The sequence below is a fragment of the Athene cunicularia genome, assembly GCF_003259725.1.
Source record: "Athene cunicularia isolate RWA chromosome 1 unlocalized genomic scaffold, athCun1 chr1_part2, whole genome shotgun sequence".
Classification (NCBI taxonomy): Eukaryota; Metazoa; Chordata; class Aves; order Strigiformes; family Strigidae; genus Athene; species Athene cunicularia.
In genome coordinates, this window is record NW_020799092.1 from 55,656,905 (window position 1) to 55,680,927 (window position 24,023).

Genomic DNA, 24,023 nt, shown 5'->3' on the forward strand with positions numbered 1-24,023 from the left:
CCGGCAGCAGCAGCGCCCGGGTGCGGCGGCCGCTTGCGGCGGGGCTGTCCGCAACCCCCGCGGGGAAGTTCCAACTCGGAAACGGTGACTCCGAGGTGTGGGTTTGTGGTGGCCAGCCCGGCCGCCTTCCGTGAGGCTGAGGTCTCGGGGTGAGTCCGGGCGATTCCCCAAGTTGGGGATTTGTACTTGAGGGTTGTGCGGCGTTCACAGTGTTCCTTGCCCTCATATCGCGGTTTGAGTTGGTTTTTGTTTGTTTTTTTTTTCCTTCTATTTTTAAAATGCAGGATTTGCTTCAAATGGTAAATAATTCTCACCATATAATGTCATTCCACCACTGTTTCCATGTCAGCATTAAATAAGGTGGTCTTTGGTTTTATAAATACTAGGTGCACTCCTTAGAAATTGGAAGTTTCACACATACATCTTAAAATAGGGACTAATAATCGAGTAACAGTGATGTTTAACAAACTGTGCGTTTGTAACCTGTAGGAGGTTATTCAAGCTGCAATGCATGCTTTTCCCGAAGAACCTATGCCATGTGTGGTGGTTCATTTGCTTTCATCCTACAGGTGCTTTTTGCATTGTCCACCAGCAAAAAGAGGATGGTGTGTCTCTCTCTTTTTTTTTTTTTTTTTCTTTTTTTTCCTTTTTTTTTAGATCTGAGAGGTTTGGATTTATAATCAGGCAAGATAAAGTGTCTCACATGTTTCTCTAAGAGCTGGTTAAATGTTTACAGATCATACACTGCAAGAGCTAAAGCTAGCCTTTGGCAGGAGCTGCATGTTGAAAACAAAGTAAGTTAGAGAATGACTGTATCACTTGTTCTTTGTGTGCTCTAATCCTTCTGCAGCACTGTAGGATTTTTTTTCTGACTGTCTTCTAACACAAACTGAATCATTTGGAAAAATGAATATTTTGTAAAACATTCATCTATTTACAGAAAAGAGAGTCAGCTGCTCTGCTTTTTTTTTGGTGGGGGGGAATGAAATGTCTTTATTATCTCATATGGCGCTTTTTTTCCTTTTTTTTTTTTAATGCTTCAGAGGATAACCACTACATAGCAGTTCTTTACTGGTAAACTATATTGCACATGTTGTGGCTGGAGAGTGGTTCATGGAGGTGTCATTTGCTCAGGGGAGATGACAGTGCAGCCTATAGATGGACGGGAGCATACTGAGTCAGGGCAAGTCAGCCAGAAAGCCAAAACTCAACAGAGGTTCAATTGAACAGCTCATGAATGCAAAACTGAGTGGCAAACATTGTCCTCCCAGGACTACCTTTCTCATCCGGATTCTCCTGCATTTACAGTTTTCTGGTACCTTAGCTGATGACCCTGTAACCTCATCCTGCTGGTCCAATGCAATTGAAGGGGCCAACCTACCTACTCTCATTCTTCTATGATCTGCAAGTGACTGCTCTGTATTTTTCAACTTGGAGGAGAAATTCAAAGCCTACTGTCTTCCAAGTCTGGCTTCCAGGACTCCAGAGAGTAACTGGCACAGCTGGGTGCAGTGCAAGAGCAGCAGCCTGCCCTTCACAGCCGCAAAGGGAACCTAATGCCGACAACATGCTGCACTGGGGTAGCCAGAAAGCCAGAGCTGCAGCAGTGGGAGTCCCAGACCTCTGGATGATCTGCTTTCTACCACTATTGCTTTGCGGTGGTGATGTGTCTAGACTTTATTCACTTCAGGCAGGAAGCAAGGAGAGGTTCTGCATCTCTATGTGTGTTTGTGGAATATCTAGTGTAAGGGAAATCCTGCTTGGGCTCTCTCAGCACACCTGAAACACACATCATTTCTTGACAAGAAAGTGATAGAGTAGCTGAATAGCGTTTCCTGAAACTACAGGAGCATGAAGCCCAGAAGGGAGTTACAGCATCTCTGTGGTGCAAAAGAGAAGGAATGAGTTGCAGTATGTGATACTTCAAACAAACCTTCTTAAGATTTTGGGTGGCAACCACGCCTTCGTGGCTGGTTCCTGCGAAACCCTTATGTCCAGGCTTCCCACCTCCTTATTACTGCCTTGCTGGCTGGCCTTTGAGCCAGTGGCACAATTTTATGTTTCATTAGGCTGTTACCCTCAGCCAAGACATCAACCTGTGCATCTTGTTCGCTGTGGCCACAGCCTGTGATTTTTGCCTCCCACGCAGAGGTTGTAGCTGGTAATTAAACCCATGGAACTCACCACCGATGGTCATGCCACGTGGTCCTGAGCAGCATGCCATCACTGAGGAGGCAGGACCATGGCTCTGCAGAGGACTCTGTGGATGGCACCTCTTTGCCACAGCCAAGCCAGGAAGGTTTTCTGTTGTTCTCTCCTTATAAAATGTTGTGTTTTTCTTGGCAATGGTTTTAACAAATCTGAATCTCATACACAGTGACTGAGGCAAGCATGTTAGCAGAAGCCATTTTTAAATCAGTTTCCTTACCCAGGGGAAATGTACTATAGACAGGGCCTTCAGGAAACGAATAATTAGGTGACCTTTTTCCCCCCAGAATATCAGGTCTGTTTTATGTAGAGCTGTTTGAAGTCACACAAATTCTCATTACTCTCCAAATCTCTAACCTTGCCTTGTTTAAGATACCTTTTAGGAAATCAAATCAGTGTTTCAATCTAATTTCCAAAGGCATTCAAACACATGGTATGTGTGCTAACTTGTTTCCTCTAGCATTAACAAATCTAGCAAATTGCCAAGCTATTTGCCTTCAGGAAAATGATGATGTTGTACAAGAAGATAAAGTATTTTTTTTTCCTCCAGTTTTAAACATTAGAAAAATAAAGGAGAGGTGAAGTTATCAGACCAAATTGGTCTAGGGTATAGCTCCTTTGAATGAAACAGTGTTCCCAAGTAGATTGCATTTTTTTTTTATCTGCTCTGAGACTTTTTAGTTGTGATCTTTTTCAGTCACTTGATGTGGCTGGATGGTGACTGAGTCCCCTTGGCTGAGATAGACCTTCCTTGAATTAGTTGCAATTGAGTACACCAAATACCAAAGTGAAAAATAGAAGTGGAGATAAGAATTTGAGGGCTTTATAACCCTCAAATGTTAAGGGTTTTATAACACTCATTTTAAGGAGATGGTGTGTGCATAACCCAGATGCAGGGTGCATGCAGTGCAAACAGGGAGTTGGTGGATGCCCCAAAACCCCTCTCCTCCGCCTCTCTCCTCAGCACACCAACCTCCAGGGAGGCAAATGCCTTAGAGCATTTCATTTTTCAAGCAGGTGTCAATAACGGAAGAGTTTCTGTAATGCTGAGGACTTTAATAAGCTCAAAATACTTACACAAAAAAAGCACTTTGTTTATCCTACAGCTCTGTGATAGCCTCTTCTGCTTGTCCCAAGAAAAAGAACATGAAATTGTCCTTTTGTATGGAAGGCATCAGAAGGGATCCCATTTGAATTCATGATAAATTTGGTTGCAAATGCATGCAAAAGGAAAATTGCCGAATGCTTTCAGAAGATTGTCATTTTGCTCAAGTGTTCACACCGTGGCCATCGCCATGGTATTTGATAGCTATCCATTTTGTTGTGTACATGGCAGCTTTAACTTCTCTTTGAAGGGTCACATTGGCATATCTTTTTTTCCTGTAGTCACAGAGAAATAACAATTTCTGTTTAGGTTGCTTTCCTCTATTGTAGCTCCTTCATTTTGACGTTTATCCAACTAAACTGTGTCAGAATCTTTTTGACGTGTATGGGTATAATTTCTGCAAAGGATCAGTGACCTAGCTTGATAAATTTAAAAAATCAGCAATATAACTAAATATGTGACATTTATTGAAATTCATTCTTTGCTGTGGAGCTACTTTCTTTCAAAAATATTGAGAGTAGTAAGGGATTGCAGCTGCAATTTGATTAAATATACAGTTGTTACCATTTGCCTTCTGAAAATTGATTCCCTCCCCTCCCTGTCCCCCAGCTTGACATGCTTATTGATTAAAAACTCTGCGCTGGCCTAAACCAGCATATATTTGTTAGTGTTCGTGAGCTTCCCATGCAAGTTCAGACAGGCTCTCAACTGTGGAAGCTGACTCTACTCCTAAGCTGTTGGAAATGGTAAGGTTCCTTAGCAATTGTTTTAAACTATATGATGACACATCTTTGAACCCCATTGTACGAAGGAAAAATACCTTCTGACTGGAGAGAGATTTCCTGTTTATGTGTGTATTTGCTGGAATTAAGCCTTCCCCTGTGTGTTGGCCGAGGAGTTTTTTTTGTAATCCAAAATGGCATCATGGCAAGTCACCTCCAGAGTTTATTTTTTGGACAGGATACAGGTCTTTTATTTTCAAAATAGCATGGATCTCGAGTTGATGATGAAGTATAGGGGCCTCCCAGTTACACTTCTACAAGCAGACTCAGTTAATTGAGGCAGTACAGTTATAAAGATAGCTAGATTTAGGCAGTAATTAACTTTTATTGACTATTTTATACAATGTAAGTTGTTCACTTCCCACACAGGAGGTTTTTTGGCTTCAGACAGATGTTCTTTCAGCATAAGAATATGAAATTTGCCAAATGTATGATTTATTTTATTATATAAAATGGCTAGAATCATAGTTTTGGTTGTGACTGAAGAGAGTCCCATGCAATCTCCTGATTCTCTTTATAGAGCAAAGAGTAGCACAACAGGTGGCCTCTAGGCAAAAGCCCAACTGCAGGAGGATTGTATGCAGTACCTGAAGGGCTTTCAGCTGTGTAGATATGGGCAGATGACCAAAAAATTAAGCATGTGTAATACTCCTGCCTCTTGGTATCTGGGGTGCCTAGGTTTGTGAGCTTGTAGTGTGCCTCTGCACCCGACGTGCCATAGCTGAACCCCGTTCACAGGGGAGGGTTGGTGTTATGAAACTCAAAAAAGCATTTTGCCTCTAACAGTAACGAGGCTGGACCACCCTGAATTTAGGCAGTAAAGTTATGGATATTTATTAAATACAGCATTAAGGTTTCTGGTTTGCTTCAAATGATGGTCGTTTTAAACAACTCTCTGGGACTGGGAGAAACCTGGACTAATGGACTGATTACGCCTAGTGTTTGTTAGGGCTGAGAGCCACATGGCCCTGGTGCAGGATGTCCGTGCCCAGCCCAGCTGTGCTGGCTCCTGCCCCTGCCCACATCTGTCAGAACATTGCCCTCAGCTGAATTCCAGTCCCTCTGTCGCCCACCACAGTGGCTTGGACTGACAACACATGCAGGTCTTAAGCAACTTACCTTTTATACCTCCTTTTGTGGTTGTGCTACTTGCCTGGTAGGAACCATGAGCAAGACTGTGGCCTCATGGTTGTCCCTGAGAGTTTTACCAGTGACTCTTCATGGACACTGGGTTTAGCGCTGCCTTTGTGTGTGTTTGAACAGTATTTGCTAAATGGAGTTCCTCTCCTTCACCTTTAATAGAAGATTGAGGTATCGTTTTCCAGGTGAAATTTTTCTCATTAATATTTGTGAAAATTGAGAATTCTTGCAGGACCTATTTATTTTTGTCTAAATTTTGTGCAAACAAAAATCCTTTCTGAGCATGTCTAATGAGCAGATGAAAACAATTACCACCTATAGTTAGAATTCCAAACTTACTTATTTTCCCCTTATTTTAGGAGATAATATTTCTGTTTCTTTGTTTATTTTTTAGTTTGTTTGAGCTGTATTCTGAATCACACCTTTCATTTACTTCGTTTTTTCTGTATTGAAACTTTCTAGCTAGCATGGTTTCAAGCTTGGTAGAGGTGTACTGTGCCATGTGAATGCTTAGAGACATAGATATTATTTTATTGTTTTGTCTTTAGCTTTATCGTGAATAAGAATTGCTTTTTGGATTGGTTGGCTGAAATTAAATTACAAAAATTTCAGGACCAGTAGAGATATTTATTAAGACCTTGGGTTTTTCTTCTCCCCCTGCTCACACCTCCACCATGGATGACCCTATGAGAATAAAAGTAGCAGGTTTCCAAGTAACCCCAGCCTTTGAGAAAATTCCCAAATCTGTGGGTTGTCCTAAATTCGTGAATAGAAAATAACATGTTTTACTTTGTAAAATGAAATGCCTACACAAGCAGTAACTGCACAAGCTTTATATGTGTTCAGATATATTGCTGGGGTAATTGAGGCTTGGATTTCTCTCTATCTTTAAGACTGTTACACAGACAAAATTGTATTATAATTCCCATAACAGAAATCCTATATCCTTTTATGTTATATATCCTCATATCTGTTATGGGTATTATTATACCATTTTCATGTGTCTTCATGACAGGTGTCTTCTCATCCAAAAATACCAGGTTCTGTTAGTTACATCTGAGAAAGCACGATAAAGCAGAGAGGCAGTTTTGCAGAAGACAATGAAAGGTGTTGGCAGTTGAATTCATGTCAAAAATTGATTAATTCCTCTTTTCTAATGTCATTGAAAATGTTAAATAAATTACTGGAGTTATTTTCTAGAAAGTAGGTACTAATTTTAAATGTTATGTATTACTGTCCTGCAAAACCATTGCTTAAATACTTTAGATTTATTGCTTTTGCTCTTTGGATTTGAGGCCAATATTTTACCCGGAGAAAAATGTTTCTTGTTAAAACTCAGTATTTGATATCATTCTTACAAATGCCCAAAGCTGCAGTGGGAAAAGAAAAATACAATCGCAGTATTAATATTGCTTTAAAGTGAAGGTAAAATGCAAACAGTATTGGACTCCAGTGAAGCAGTGAGCTGGTGTGGAGCTCCCTATGTGATTAAACACTTCTGCATCAGAGAATACAATCCAAATTTCACCCTGAAAAATGTGTTTACCATCCATTCAAATCAGTGGAAGATGTGTGTGTTTGAAGATGCAATTTAGTCCACAGTAGGTGATTGAAAACTTTATCTTAACTGTTGTTTAACCCTTATGATGAAGGAAAGCTTTGGCATCGACTTTGCTGTTGCCTTCCTGTTTGTGTTTAAAGACAGAGTGCTGCATGATAATGAGTTTTATCCTTGTTTGTGTTTGCAGTTCTTCCAAATAGTGAATGGGGGTGTTCCCTCAGCCAGGATATCGCTGCCTTTAGTTAAACTCAGGGTACAAGTACGTTCCATCACCTTCAGTGAAAACTATGCAAGTGTTGAGAACAGGTGTAGAGGACCCACACTTGTGCTATGGTTTTATTTCTGTGCTTTGCTTTGTTTTCCTCATTTCCTAGTATTTAGTGTTTATTAAGTATATTGTAGTCAGAATCTGAAATTCCCTGATGCCTGTTTTTCTTGATGTTGCAAACACTGGCTTTACAGAGAACATGGCACGGTGGCAACATTTCACTGTGTCCTTTTGTCTTGTCAGAGGATTAAATAGCTCCTTGTCTGGGAATGTCCTCTCCTGTGACATTCTCCAGAGCTTGCCAGGTGTCCATCTTGGCTCTTCAGTCAGATTTACATAACGGGAAAATCCTACTGAATCCACCCAGCATAAGTTTTTGAACCATCCTATGAAATTTACATTTGTTCTATTTGTGTGTCAGAACTAACAAGATGTTAAAACCCCATTTCATTTTATCTGCCATTAAATCCCATAGAATTAAGTTACTATTCTTTGTATCAAATTCCATTAGATTTTTGTCTTTATTACCCCAATCTTATGTATACAAAAGAGGTGAATAGCAAGGCATGTCCATTTGCGAGAAAGGGATGATTCCCTCCCTCTCCTGGTTATGTTCAGAAAGACCTGACCAACAACATTTATCTTTTTTTCCTGGATAACTATGGCAGACTACATGAGAGGAGGAGCTCTGAATGCAGAGAATGCTAATAGAAGTTGGGAGAAATGACAGTCAGACAGGAGTAGGTAAAGTCAGCTCAGAATGCATGGAATGACAAAAATTATTAATGACCTTCTAATTGCAGAACTGAATCCCATATTTTTCCTTAAGGAATAAAAAGGGAAAACACTGTGCATGGTCATTATCAGTCAGAAGGACCATTTACCAGTTCTCTGGAGTTTTCTTTCATTCTGAAAACACATTTTCAAAAACAAGTATGTGTTTATTCTTCCTCAGATGTAAGCTACCATGATAAAATGAGCTGGGGGAGAGCTCGAAGACATCTTTGCTGCTTCCTGAAAAGTGCCGCGTGGTTTTGTTTGTTTTCAAATGGAGAGATTTTCATATAACGTGCTTTGAAAGAACTCCTTTTATGCAAATAATACCACACTTCTCTCGTAAACTAAACACAAGCTGGGCCAACCTCTGCCTGTAGATAAGCAAGCTTGGCTTCCAGAGTTCCCCTGACTGCAGCCGGAGGGCTTCCTGATTATCTGAGGACACTATGCACCCAAAATCCCTGCAGGGCACAGAAATAAGGTAACAACCAGTGAATTGTTTTCACAGTACAAAAAGCCTTTCAGGAAGCAGCAAGGAGCAATAAAAGGTGGCTAAAGAATAAGAATGTACCCCTTTCCATTCTGGAAGAGGCAAATCTGAAGGTAGGTTATTTACGAGACCTCCATCATATGTTATTAATAGGGAGTAAAAGCCCATCAGTCAAATACGTGACTAGGCATGGTTTTTAGGGATTTCAAAGACATACAAAAAGATAATGCCTGTGTCCATTAGCTAGTTACTTGGAAATGCAGTGTAATTTAGTTTTTCTTTAAAGAGTAATGATTATCTTCATTAACAATATATGATTTTTAAAGATTTACTCTTCTGCACCTCTCATCCCTGTTAAGTTATGCCTTCTGCATCTCAGTGTTTACCCTGTATCATCTATTGCTCATTTTAAATGAGGTAATATTGAGATTCTGTCATGTCAACAGATCTTCTGCCTTTCAGGCTGTCTTAAGCACCCTGTTTTCTAGTCCTTAGTCAGCTCAACTATCACAGGAATCAATGAGAATATTGTTTGCATAAAGATGGAGTCAAGTCTTGGGAAGGTGGTAGCTTCACAGTAGAAGAAATGTAACTTATCCTGACAAATCTTAGATCCAAAACCAGGCTCTCATATGAAGGCCCAGATGCATAAAAGTTTAGATCTGTCCCATCATTCACCCCCAACAGCTGTATCTTCAAATTTAAATTGCTCAGGTGAGTAATTATTAATCACACAAGTAGTCTAGTTTTCTATCTAAACATGACATACATGGTGCTAATAAGTATTACAATATAATTTAAATATTTTAAGTAGGAGCAGGGATGTAAAAGAAAGTGTTTGGGTTTTTTTTTAAATAGCAGTGACTTTTGTTCAGTGCTTGAAGTATTGAATTCAGTGGTTTCAACTACTTAACAAGACCTCATGCGCAGGAGCAATTGTTGTAATATAAATTAAAAACATACATTAACTGAAATTTCCAATTTTACCACTGCCATTTTATTTTCCTTTTGGATAAGCAGACCAAGATTAAAATTATGGGTAAGATCCAGAGAGGCTACTTTGGCATCTAAAATGGGGTTTAGAGTGAGTTCAGGGCATAAGTCCAAGAAGGGGATCCAGAAAGCTAACACCCTTATGGCCATGGAGCTCTCGGGTGCTTAGATTAACCAGTGTCTGCACTTTGTGCTCAGTTTCACTTTCCCTGGATCTCACCTGAGCTTCAGCTCCACAGGAGAAGAAATCACATGGAACAGTAAGAGGCCCTGGATCCTGGCTGGGTTACAGCTCCCAGCTAAGTGTGTTTGCAGTCCCCAGACAGGATGGAGCCAGGCACCAAAGACAGGTCCTGCTGCTGACAGGCAGACTCCAGTCCCACGCTCAATCCCTTTTCTTCCTCCTGTCCTGCTCAGCTCTGAAGCGTGAGGACCTCTTTGTCTAGTAGGATCACATCCACACCTTCCTCTGTCTGTATCTCCCCACTGGGACAGGAGAAGAGTGAGGAATGGCTGTCAGGGTGGGATGCTGGATCTCTCAAGGCAGAAAAGCAGTAGAGTGCAGGCAGGGGCTGCCTGCACCCAGGGGAGGACAGGTGACGGAGGGGCGGAGCCAACCCCCAGTCCCAGATTTAGACCTTTGGCTAACCTGTTCATGCAGTGATGAAGTCCATGGTTTTCAATCATCCCCTTTATGGCAGGCACCATCCTACAGCTCAGCCTTGCTATGCTGTGCCTGTTGTAAACACAGGCATTAATCCCTTCATATTTTGGAGGTGTTTTGTAAGAATGAGCTAATTTATCCTCATGTCACCCCAATGAGAAGGGTAAATACTCTGAAGTCTGGAAACAGCCTCTTTGCTTATGTCACAAACTCCTTGAATCGGGATCCAGATTTCCCAAGGAGACACTCCAGGGTCTGAAGAAGTCCAAAACCTGGTACCAGGCCCTGTATAAACAAAAGCCTCTGAGAGCAGTGGTTGCATGTTTAAGCTCCCCAGGTTTCCCCAGAATGAGGGGAAGAGACAGGCTGAAAGAAAATAAGTGAAGCAGCTGAACAATCTGTTTAAAAAAAAAAAAAGACTCCATTAGCATAAAAAACCCTCAGATTGTTTAGCCATCCCTGAACACCTTCTACAAACTATTGAGCTTTTCAGCATCTTCTGAAGGTCAAGCAGAATGTTTCAGAATAAAAGCTGTGGCTGACAGACCCTCACTGAGGGACATCTGCCAAAAAAACAGGAGCTGAGGCTGCTCCAGATCAACCACTCTACTGATTGCAGCTGTGACACTGTTGCCTCTGGTGAGAGCCAGGATGTCAGATAGGCTGGTCCCAGTCCATTTTGGGATTTATGAACACCAGTACCGTAAAGTCCTTGGAAGCAGATCATGAATCACAGGTTCACAGCAAGGCAGCAGTCGTGCCAATGAGCCATCATTAACTCAGTGTCTAAACTGAGTGAAAGTAGGGCATCAGTTAAAGTGCATTGCAATAACATAAACTTTCAGTGACAAAAGTGAGGTCAGCATTAAAAAGGAAAGGTCATAACCTCTTAAACAAACACAGATGGGAAATGAATGCTATCCTTGACATTGCTCCTGTTTTGATTATCAAAAAGCTGCTATGAAGCTGAGTAGACCATCAGGTTATTAACTTTGGTATCAGATAAAGGATGTGTTCTGCTAAGCTAAGGCATAAATACAGACTTCATTACTTTCACTAGCCCATTTACAAACACGGCCAATTCAGTTTTATTTGTAACTGTTCTGAGGATTTGCACCACATTTTTACTTGGGGCAAAGACCACCAAGTTAGTTTTGCATAGTGGCAGTTTGTGTTTGGTGGGGCTAATTACCTCAAACAAAACATTACATGATCATAACGCTGCTTGTGGAGCCAGCTTGGACATCATGGAAGGAGTACAGTCTACTTTCCAGCACTAAATATAATACATGTGAACAAATCACAGTATCAGCCCAACGGGCTGTGCTGGGCCAGACTAGTTCAGCAGCCTCACAAAAGTTCCTGTATGCAAGGAGGGGGCTTGGAAGCAACCTTAAAGGCCTCTGTGCAGTGCTGGCACAGGTCCACGAGCAGAGCTTTTTCCCAGTTTCTCCTTTACCTGGATAAGCCACCCCCAGCAGCTGAGTAAAGGAGAGGTGACAGTCTTATTCCAGCCCTTGGGTGAACTTTTTGAATCCAGGTGCCCAGCTCACTCTTAAAGATGTGCTGATCTTGCTGGGACCCTGCACAAAGCTTCACTGCGACATCTCGGCTTGACAAGCTATGTATCAAGCAAAGTGTCAGCAACCTATTGGAAATCCTTGACCCTAGGTTTTGTCACTAATTTGCCCTGTGGCTCTTGGAGACACATTGCCTGAGAAGGGTGAAGTCATGGCACCCCAGTGGCATGTTTTATGTGTGCCCACAGAGCAGAAAAACCACTGCCTGACACTGTCCTGCCAGCTCTTTCAGAGAAAAGAACAGAGCCAGCACAATTTCTTTTGCTTGGTATGCTAGGTGTTTGTGCCACACCTTGGAGAAATTCGAGGACTTCTTGGGTTTTAGTTGGCGTTATTATTATACATATTATATTTACTATGACATCAAAAGGAAACACGATAATTTGGTGTGCGTGTAGATTCTTTGGTACAGTTCTCATAATATATATACTTTATCATCACCATCTGTTGATGTACAGAGCTTTTATTTTGTAAAAGAGATTAATGTTTGGCTATGAATAGTCTCAGGGACTCCTAAGAACCATTAGCACCAAATGACAATTAAACTGCAGGAAGTGCCCTGCATCAAGATCATTCATAATTGCTGTTAGAACATTTAGATCAAATCTGTATGCTGTCTTGGTTACTCAATGGCTATCTGCCTTTTAATCTTTTTCATTTTATGACCCATGCCATTCCTTTAATTACCACAGTATGGAAGGCTGTTAGCTTTACAAGACTGAAAAGGCTTCCAAAATCTGCTCTGCATTTCAATACAAGAATTCAGGTAGATAGATGTAATAACCATAAAGCATAAAGTAGAAAATCCAAGTAAGTACTGAGAGTAGTTAAGGGTATTGAGCTAAAACTGTTTGCAGCCAGGTTTGCCAACTTGGCTCTTTACAAAAGGAGGAACTACATTCCAAGGAAATTACACTGTCCCCATTCTGTACAGACAACCACAGAATGCTCAGACTCATGCAGAAAGTTGATCAACAGGATCGACTCAGAAATACAAGAAAACTACTTTTTCCTACTGTGTTTTTATCACACCAAAAAGGACATGCATCTTTAGCTGAGCTTGTGTGACTTCCTCGGTGAAGCAGGGCACGTATCTGCATTTATCTCAACTGGATAGAGTCAATAAAGGTCTTTGCTTTGCATATGCAGTGAAAATACATTAAGAGATTAATTGGTCTGTCCAAACGTGTGAAAAATTGGGAGAGAAACCCAAATATCTCCATATTGACTCACCTGAAACAGAAGACCAACATTACAGTACAATAACAAACATAACATGTCATTCTACCCCACACAGCTCCTTTTCTACTTGGACTGAATAAGATGTTCATGTGTCAGTTGTCAGGCTGAATTATTTGCTGCATATACCAAGCTTAAGTCTGTGCTAGAACTGGATTTATTTTCCTACCAGTGTAGGGGTAAAGAGTCACAATAGCATCACAGGTATTTTCTTTCTGAAGCTCCACAATTGCTGGCTTGCATTTCAGATGAATGGAGTGGATCAATAGTGTTGTGTTGTTCAAAGTTTACTGTTTTCCTGCCATTGGGAAACAGTATAATAATTAAAAAAAAAAACTCCCATCCTTACGTATCCAGGTATGGAAAGCTATCCTCCTGTATTTAAAGATCCAAAACCATCTGGAAATATAAGCATGAACAACGAAGGACCTATCTTATTGTGGGTATTTCATCCCTGTTTTTCAATTATTCTTTGTATATTTTGAACTTCTTTTTTAGTTCCTATTCTTTGTGGAATTGATTCCTCAGCCCTTAGAATGAGTACCACTTCCTCACATAAGAAATTTCCTTGAATCCCAACAAGTGTTATATACTACCTTTTGAATTAGTCTTTTTGACCAATGTATAGTTCTTGATCTGCTCCACTTATTTGTAATATATCAGTGAGTGTTTGCTGAGGTTTGTTACGAAAGAACCTGTAGTGCCACTTTAGCCCATCAGAACAAAAAATTATTTAAAAAATCCAGTTGTGCTACAGACCCAAGAGATGAATTGGCTTTAGGATGTTAAAATCTGAAGCAAGATTCAAAGAAAACACTCTACACTTTATTGCACTGCAGGACACCTACAAGAAAAATAATGCTAAATGAGTATAAGAATAGCATTTTCTCCACTGAAAAAGATAGATTAATGTTCTTGTTTTGCAATGCCTGCTAAAAATAAACCTAGCAGACAACAAAAATGCTTCTATTGCTAGCTGCTGTGAATTACAACGGTATATTGGACCCAGTGATGGACCATGTATGTTAAAGAGTATATTTTATACAGGGAGAACTTAGATTCTGGGTTTTGTTTGAATGTTGTAAGAAAAGTCATACAGATCAGTTGAACATGTTAATGAAAGCAGTTTCTTCTGACACACATGACTGCACTGGATAAGTAGAGGATTTAGTTTAATGGTGGATCCTTCAGCAATTGCCTAGGCTGTTCCCTGTGCACCAGTTCTTCACCATCAGCCGTCTGCATGCCCACACACCTCTTGGAGTACCATGGGAACCTCCCAGCTCTGTTATGAATTAATTTATGACCTAATTCATGAACTCCTGTAATTCTGTGCACTGGAAAAATGCATCACGTTAGTGTACGTGCCACGCTACAAGAAAATTACATTCCCACCTTAGTCAGGATGAGTAACCTAAACTGGAGTTGCAATAGTGCTGAAGACAAGGGAACACGGATTTTAACTCAGATTAGCCATTTGAATTCAGCTCAGGGATCATTTGTGTGTTTGTTGCTGACTCTCAGATTTCCTTGTTCTCTCTGTTATTTTAACTCAAGGTAGCTAAATCACGTTAGCAATTCTGACATAAGAACATTCTTAATCTGTGGACATAGATTAACTTCAGTGTTTTACCAATCTTGTCTACAGATGCAATCGGTTAATTGAAAAGTCTGATGAAGACACATCCACTGTGGGCTTAGTCTGTTGAAGCTGATGCCAGTGCTGCCAACAGATTTACAACAACAGATTAAAGTTGGATGGATGGAGCTGTTATCATCTCCCCCTCTCATTTGCCCTGTCCTGTTAAATGATGCTGTTGTCTCCATGGCAGAACCTCTGATTCACAGGGAATCAGGTCCTGAGTTGGCATGGCTTTTGGCCCAAGATAACAAAGTGAACTGAACTCTCAGGAGCCATAATCACTAGGGTTATCCTGTATAAATTTGCCACCACAAGTCTGTCAGAGCCCAAATAACAAGATGCACTGTCCCACTGGAAAAAATATAAAACTATACTATCAAATAATTCCTTAAAGAGGGGAAAAGGCTACCATTTGCTGACAATAGAGTTTTTGAGATATAAATTAACACGTCTCTGCTGTTACCTAACCTAGAACAGCCTTTCTGAGGGCTAAATGTGTTCTTTTACAAACATGCTCTATGTGGGATATGCAGGACCCTGCCATTTCTTTTTCTGAAATAAAGCTAGTAAAAATCAGATGCACCAAACAACCTGCAAAACGCTTTCATGACAGTGTGTTGTCTTAGCTTGTGCAGATCCATGGAGTGCTTTGTAATCAGAGTTAAATGGGACCCAAGTTGTTGAAATGAGGGCTAGGAAAACAAGCACGACTGTGTTTTCTGGCTTCTTTGCATGTGACAGCTTGAATGTTATTTCACAATAAGGCCAGGCCTGACTTGTCAGTATGGTGGCAAACAGTGTGAAGGAGAGACATGATGTTCAATATTTACATATTATCACCCAGGCTGTAATTAAGGAGAATGAAACTTGTAGGAAAAAGATTGCCATTGGGAACCCGTTAATGGTACACAAACACTCAAGACCAAGTGTGGTGGGAAGCATCAGCCATAGCCTTTGAGGTTGCCAAGCATGCTAATATGACACATCATTACTAGCCACTTGCAACAGTTGACCAAAATCCATTTGCTCATCAGTTATACAAACTACTGTCTGCTGAGGGATGGAAAAATGAGCACATCATGACACAGGCTTTGAAAATATCTCTTACAAAAGGAATAATCCATCCACAGCTATTGCTTGCTGATAGCTATAACAGGCCAAAGCTTACAAGTCTTCTGTAGACACATGAAAGACACACTGACACACAAGTCACGGAAAGGTCACAAAAGAATGAACAGCATCCATCATTCAAACCAAGTAGAGAAACAAAGGGATTACTTGTTTTCTTTCTGGAAGTGATAGACAGCAGCTAGTTCTTTGACCTGTACTCAGAAAGTGTATCCATAGCCTAAGTATTTTGGTTCTAATTCAGCAAAACTCTTTTAAGTGCTTAAGTTCAACTGAAACTATATTTGAGTATGTGCTAAGGAAAACTGGGTCTACTGGACCTTTGAAGAGAGGTGGGACTGAATTTTTAACTCTCCAAAGCTTCCCTGCTTCTTCAGGGTGTATTCGTGGGACTGAATTTTTAACTCTCCAAAGCTTCCCTGCTTCTTCAGGTGATGTGTGTTTGCAGTGACCTGGTCTGGAGGTTACAAAAAAAACATCTCTGTGCTGCAGGTTGCAGCACTGGAATATAGAAAGGCCCTGGGTCAAATGCAGATAAAAAGAAGCACTGAATGTCACAGGAGTCTTGCTGAGGAACAGCAGAGTTTATATGATATGAGGACTGTGAAAAGACAAATACCTAAAAAAAGGAGTTGCACATTGTACTCTTCACATAACTCCTATGTCCTCCCTAAGCTATAAATGTCTCACAGTAGAGCACATGCCTTCTGATTTCAGGCACCTCGAGGAAAGATTCACGATGTGCTGAAGACATGCATTGTGGGGAACTGTCTTCCCTAGAGGTGCCTATAAATCTGAGCCTGAGCTTCCCATAGGTGGAAATCAGCAGGTATCTGTCTGAGAGGATGCTTGAAACAATTCAAAAGCATACAAAGGAAGACGCAATGGTGGAGCTCAAATATGACAACAAAGATGATTTGGTTTTCATTTATTGCTCATATTTTCTTTCCTGTAGTGGTCAAATACAGTACCTATTATTCCTGGCAACCTTCACATTACACTGAATCCCACCCTTGCTCTTGCTGTTAAGCTTTTTGATTTCGATCTCACTTGCTAAAGCAGTCTAAGGAGGCGTTTTCTGTTTTCAGAGCACAGATTCAAACCAGCGCTCTTTCACAAGGTGTAGCCAGAGTAGCCTATCTGAGTATACTGGCCTCATATCCCAAGATGTGGTTTGAGGAAAAGAGTAAGTCAGACAGCATTTATGTCTCTAAATCCCTCTGCAGTTCACACAGGTATTTGCTGTCGGACAGGTAGTTGCTGTTGTCCTCTTTTTTGGACACTGGAAGAGCAAGGAGGATTGTTAACTGAAGACTGGGGGCATACTGGATGGGAAATCTGTTTGGGAATCATGTTAAAACAAAAACATACCACAGAATATTCTACAACAAAGTAGGTGCCTGTCAAGTAACCTTGCATCTTTTTTCCTAAGTTGGTGGTCAGTCAGCCTCATCCTCACCTAACTATTGTCCTACATATTGTTTTCTCTCTCCACAGCAGTGCCACCTCTGTTGTGTGGGTTTAAACTTGTTGCAGTAAACAATATACCTGCCTCCCTGTTGTGTAAAAAATAGAGCACTTTTGGAATTTTCTGCTTAATCTAGTATTTGTTAGAACGTGTTGACTCGTCAGAAGTGATCTGCAGGAATGTATCAGTTTTAAGGGTTTCTCAGGTGGAAGTGCTGGCTGAAAGGAGGCAGATGGTCAGACCAGACTCCCACTTCTCTCATTGTGGGCACCTCTGCTCAGAGCTGGTGAGACAAGGACGTGAACATGGTTGTTCTTGCATTGTGTGGGACTTCTGTGTGTTTCACACAAACTTTGAAAGTTCTTGGTTTCATCCCAGCACAGAGCAGGAAAAATTTTGTAATATCAAGAAGTTTCAGAGGATGAGAAAACTGTTTCTTGCCTTATACCATATAGAAGTCAGCGCTCTGTGTACTGGGACTATTTTCTAATTATAGCAATATCCCTTCTCTTTTTTCTTTTTCTTTTAAACTTAAATCCATGTTTGATTTGTTTCCAGGATTCTGTTATCACTAATTAATATCAGAAAATGTTGTTGATTTGAAGGAAGATCTTAATTTCTCAATATCAGAAGTGTGACTTGTTCTTACCAGATAATACTTGCAAATAGCCTGTGTTTCTGATTTTTATCCCCAGCTCTCGATCATGATTCTTATCAGATAACAGGAAGAAACAACAATTCTTTGTTTCCAGAACCTATTATTTTGTGTAATTAATGAGGTAAACCACAGAAAGAGTTCAGTGGATGCTGAAATAAAATGTCACAAGGAATGCAAGCAAATTATTGATGGATTGTTTTAACCAATCTAGTGAAAACACTAAATTTATACACGGCTGAAACAGCTCTGGTCTATAGTCATCTTTTCATTTTGCTTAAAGTCTTAATGAAATAAAAAGTCATTACAGATTCCTATCATTAGTTTGTAATTTTCAAGGTTGTCTATTTTAAATGCTTTCAGTGGTCATAAGCATTTCTTGATTACAACAACTGCTTAACTACAGCCAACTATAAGTATTTTCCCAAAGTATGTGATCATGTTGCTCTTAGAATTCATAATTGTTTTATCCATGAAGAAGCTAAATTTGGCTTCACTGTGTCATGACATTTAACAGAAAATGTCTGATGTGACAGGGCATAGTGTGGACACTGCACTGAAACGCTCATAACCACAGTTCATTTAATTGATCTTTGGAGGGGGTGAAATATCACACTAGTCATCTGCCTTTGGTTTTTCAAGCCACATCAAACAATTGCGTGGAGAAGTAAAAAACAAAAAGAAAAGTGCTAGGTTGTTTGATTTCATCAGTTAATGGCTGTGGGTCACTTGATACCCTTTTGTTTACAGTACAGTGATATGCCTGTATCTTGTAAAGGCTCACCAGACTGACTTACTCCTATGGTACAAGGCCTGAAATAAAGCTTGCACATGCCAGGCACCACATGATGCATAAAATATTCTAACAATATATTACAAAACCTTGTCAACACTAGGGAAAATGAGTATTCCAAGAAGTAGAGCTGACTGAAAAAAAAAACATTATTTTTTCCAAACCATGCCTTTGTGAAATACACTGATTTGGGGAGCAGGAGGAAGGGAGAAAGGGGTTTCTTCCTTCGGTCTGCTGGAGAAAAGTGTCCTCCCTGGTTAATAAAAAAGTCAGCAGAGAAAAAGACAAGACCACTTCCAGCTCAAATCTTCACATTATTTTATGCCTTTTCTATTTCTCAGTTTTGAGCAGCTGCACTAAGAACCACCTCAGCCCCTTGAGGAACTTGCCAAATATCTTATATCCACACAGTGAAGTGCTACAACTGCTTTGTGTGCAGTTGTGTCCTGAGTGTCATGAGCAGATTTGCTTTTAGCTACCTTTGCACCACCTTGTTCTAAACTGTATCAGTCAGCTGGTTTAATGCCAATGTGGAAATAGTCATCTCTCTTCTACTGCTGCACAACGCAGCAAGGGATCTTGCAAAATTCATTATAAGAAAATCCTTCTGTGTATTGTTCTAAAAGCCGTGAAATGGGTAGCCACAAAGAACAGTAATAGCAGTTTCTAGCACGACTATTAATGACACTATGCAAGATTATGACACTTCTTAAACTGAAATAGTTCAGCTGATACGTGCAGCCTAGAAACGAATTTCTGTTGACTGATAAACTGATGTTTTAGTACATGAAATATAATCACTCTCTCCTTTAAATATATTTTGACAGATTAAATCTCTGACAATGAAGCCTTTTACTGCATATCCTTCTGGGTTTATCGTATTCCTGTTTGCCTTGCTACAGAGGAGCCATGGACAATGCAAAGAAGCAGCTAAAAAATCAGAGATGAATTTGAGTGTAAAATACGATCTTCCTAACTTCATTGCAGAAACACCAATTCAGAATGTAGTTTTATATAAACATCATGTTTATATTGGAGCAGTCAACAAGATTTATGTACTAAATCAAACTCTCCAGAACATTTCTATGTACAAGACTGGGCCCATTTTGGAGAACCCTGACTGTGCACCATGCGAAGACTGCAAAGATAAAGCCAATTTATCTAACAGTGTATGGAAGGATAATATCAACATGGCACTGCTCTTAGAAACTTATTATGATGATCAGCTCATCAGCTGTGGTAGTGTGTCTGGAGGCATCTGCCACCGTCACATCATTCACCCCGACAACCTTGCTGATATTGAAAGCGAGGTGCACTGCATGTATTCACCCCAGGTGGATGGAGAAGCAGATAATTGTCCTGACTGTGTTGTAAGCACTTTAGGAACTAAAGTTTTGGTGACCGAAAAGGACAGGTTTGTCAATTTCTTTGTTGGAAATACTGTGACATCTACATTTCAACCTCCCCATGTGCTGCATTCAATATCAGTTAGAAGGTTAAAAGAAACACAGGATGGTTTTGAATTTCTCACAGATCAGTCTTATATAGATATCCTCCCTCAGTTCCGTGACTCATATCCCATTAGATATGTCCATGCCTTTGAAAATAATCACTTTGTCTTTTTTCTGACTGTTCAGAGAGAATCTCTCTACTCACAAGCTTTTCACACTAGAATTATCCGCTTCTGCACTTTAGACTCAGAGATGCGTTCTTACATGGAAATGCCTCTTGAGTGTATTTTTACCGAAAAGCGGAGAAAGAGGTCCATCCGAAAGGAGGTATTCAACATTTTGCAAGCTGCCTACGTAAGCAAGCCAGGTGCAGCTCTAGCCTATGAAATGGGCCTTGGTTTGAACGACGATATTCTCTATGGTGTTTTTGCACAAAGCAAACCAGAGTCTTCCGAACCAACCAACAGATCTGCTGTCTGCGCTGTCTCTGTGCGAACCATCAACGAGTTCTTCAACAAGATTGTTGACAAGCAGAACATGAAATGTCTCCAGCACTTTTATGGGAAAGAGAGCAAATACTGCTTGAACAGGGTAAGCGACAATTAATTTGTTACATTTGGGACTTTCGTTCTCTCTTTGCCTAATCCACTGACAGGTAGTCATCCCCTCAGTTTCAGTTACAAAATGTAATTCCCTGATCATTTCAGATTACTTAGTATTCTGATGATTCATCTCTGTAAGGATCAGTTCCTGGAAACTGAGTATGAAAATCACTGAGGTCCTTATGGTGCTAAAAAAGTATTATGGAACACAGGGAAAAAAAATCCTTTTTTTAAAATTTGTAAGTAATTGTCTTTCTTGAGAGACTGTGATGCAGATAAATAGAACATTTAGGCAGTTATTTCTTTTAATATTTTAAAAAAGTATTCGTTAACTTTCGTATGCATGTGCACTGAGGAGTCCCTGAAAATATCACTTGTATGTTAAACTATGTTAATGCTGAATCACTGCCCTCCTTAGAAAAAATGAAAGAGCTGGTTTGGAACTGCTTTCAGGAGCCAGATTGTAATACAGTTACTCATGCTTGATACAGAAACAGTCCCACTGAAATCAGTTTTCTTAATGAAAGAAGTGTCTATAAAAAGTGTATCTGAATGAGGATACCAGTAACCTCAGGTTGGAGGGTTGCCTTTCTGTACACTGTGTGTTCAGGGGGTTGCTGCTCTCCAACCATCTGAAATACTGTGAGTGAAGGAAGCACAGAATTTATTTCTTCTGTCCAGTATCTGTGCCGGTGTCAGCTCTTGTAAAAGAAATACAGAATCTGGGAATCGGGTACTTTTAACATTTATTTTGAAACATGAAACATCAGAGCTTTGAATTGTACCCACTTATGTAGCAAGGTGTTAAATGTTCTCTCTGGGGATCTTTTTTTTCTCAGAGGGTAGGGCCAGAGCCATTATGGCAGGTCTCTGCTTAGCCTTACAAGCCAAGGCGAGGCCTGTGTCAGGATGGAGCAACCGCTCAACCTGCATTTGGAGGTGGATACGATCTATCATGTCCCGTTGCTGGGATGGCTCAGAGTGAGGGTGGGAACCGCAGGCCTTTGTCACCCCAGTACCACCACAGTCCTCCTCCGCACATCTGCCCAGCACAGGGCATCAGGATGGGGTACTGGCACACGCCCCGGTTGGAGGTGGGAGCCTCTTACATGAAAGAAGAGGGATGCTTGTCACTGCCAGGAGTGAGGTGGGGTGGCCTGGGGAGAAGCATCTGTCACAGAGTTGCTGTGGCTTCTCCCTAGTAGCAGGAATGTGCTCAGAGAAGGGGTCCGACCCAGTCTGGGCATCATCACAACAGCCTCAGCATTCCAGGGACGACTGCTTATCACAGGCTCCAGGTGTTCAACACAGATATAGGCATTGCCGGCGGATGCTGATACAGAAACCACAACAGACATAGTATTTTATTCCCTTTTTTTGGGGGGAAAGGCAATTTTCAGGAACTAAAAGCAAGTTAGCAAACATTCAGCACAGTAACTTCTTCTCTTTCTTCAGTGTTATTGCTGTCCTAATTTTTCATTTCAGGTTACATTCTTTTTTTTTTTATCATTTTTCAATTCATTTTTAACAATGAACATTGTTCTTCTCTGAAAGTACTTTTTTTCCTTATTCCCAGGGTATTTTATTTGTGAGTGACTGTCTTTAAAGCTTGTGGCCTTTAACTTATCTCATTCTGTACTTGCCTATACACCCCTTTCATAAGGTGATCTTTTCATAGCAAAGTATACCATTAAAATATTGACAGAATAATTTGCCACTTTTCACATGCTGGGAACTACTTTCCTGCTTCAAAAGCTTTTCCAGAGTCTGCTGCTGCTTTGCATATCAGAACTGAATGTCTTATACTGCAGACGGTTTATTACAGTTGCCCATTTTCAAGAAATGTCATCAGAACTCTGATTTCTGCTACATTAAATTGATAAAGGGAAAAATGTTACTGTGATTCTTGTGGTTTCTTTAAATGGCATGAAGGCGGCCAGAAATTTTTGCCCTGATTGTTTGCTTAACATGGAAATATCAAGACTGAAGCTTTGCCATTCTATTTCCTTTGCATTATTCCAGAGGACTCATTAAGGATCCAGTAAAAAGAGTCCACTGAGGTTTTTTCATGTTTCAGTTGGCCAAAAAAAGATTGTCAAGAATTTGTCAAACATCCTTTATACACCTGTTTTTCTCAGGTGTGTGAAGTAGCCCTGCAAGGTTGGAAGGTGAAGGAAGGGAAGGAGCAGGCAGAAGGAGAAAAGCACATTGTTTCTCATGCTTGTGTCAGGAATGTCAAATCTGGTCTTCCTTGATTTTGCTGGAGGTAAAATAATAATTAAAAAAAGAATTCCAAACCCCTCAACTCTCCTTAGGCCCTTTTTTGTACGTTATAAAAATGTACATGAGGGCATAACCCATTTTTCCCCTTTTGTCAGTCACCTTCAACTTAAAAGAAAGCTTTTATAAACTGTGAGCTTTTGTCACAGTTTATTTTGGCAAAATTCAAAACTTGCTTTTTTGTAATGTAGCCAAGATGATCTTTATCTTTGATGTTGAGAGAATGAAACCGCAGACCACTGATGCAAGTGAAAGGCACTGACCACTGAGATTAAGTCATAGGACAGTGAAAACAGTACAGCAGTAAATATGGTATACCACTAACTTCAACAGTAAAAAGAAAAATGAGCCTTTGGCAATGTTTGCAAGGGAGTGCTATCTGATAATTTACAGTTAGAGTCTGATTGATGAAGGCCATTTCATGTTATCAAAAAAAGTCCCACAAGACAATTGTACATAATTTGGTTGGACTTCGAATAGTCCATCTTTTTAAGTGGCTGTCCCTCAGGACTGTTTACTCTGGGACTGCTAAAGGTAAAACTAAACCAGAATAATCCAGAATAAAATATCCCAAACACTTCCTCATCTTGTTCTTCTCAGATTTTAAGCATTTTAAAATAAAATAATTCAACTCATCTTGATGTAGTTAACGAATTTTTTTTGTTTTTAGCCTTGTTTCCTAAAGAAATGAAGTTTATGTGGTCATGCTATTGTATGCCTGTCTTTCTGTTAGTTTTCCTGACAATCTCAACAATAAGAAATCTTAAAGATGTGAATCCAGAGACAGATCCAATATATACTCAGGCCGCAGAAACTGCTGAAGTTTAAGGAGCCCCTTTATAAACATCAGAAGGACTCACAGGGACCAAAGCAGGTATTGCTCATATATGGGAAAAGTCTCTGTCAGAGCTTAGTTGGACAGGAAAGTCAACAAGCCACAAGGTGTAAATCCAGACATAACTGTGCATCACTTACTCCAGTGCTCATGGAAAACTTTATAAAATCAAAATAAAACATTTCCAGTTGTGATTAAGTGAAACACATATTAAGCCAAATCCTGGACTCACTGAAGTCAGGGTTAGGAAAAGTGAATCTGATGGTGCATCTAATTAATATCAGATGTACCTCAGTGGAGCTGTGACCAATTAGCACTTCCTAATAATTTCCTTCAGTGAAGAGCTGGCTGTCACTTCAATG

At 40.3% G+C, this 24,023-nt stretch overlaps 1 protein-coding gene across 2 annotated transcripts in view; it reads left to right on the forward strand.

Moving 5' to 3' along the window:
- Window positions 1-105: 105 nt before the first annotated feature.
- MET (MET proto-oncogene, receptor tyrosine kinase) overlaps window positions 106-24,023 on the forward strand; it is a 90,143-nt gene continuing 66,225 nt past the window's right edge. Inside the window, exons 1-2 of one of the 2 annotated variants that reach the window (XM_026868322.1) lie at window positions 106-149; window positions 19,321-20,535. In XM_026868322.1, the coding sequence (XP_026724123.1) occupies window positions 19,336-20,535 (1,200 nt within the window). In that variant the 5' untranslated portion in view covers window positions 106-149; window positions 19,321-19,335. Of the gene's footprint in view, window positions 150-2,198; window positions 2,300-19,320; window positions 20,536-24,023 lie in introns of those variants that run through there. The other variant, XM_026868321.1, reaches the window with a different exon arrangement.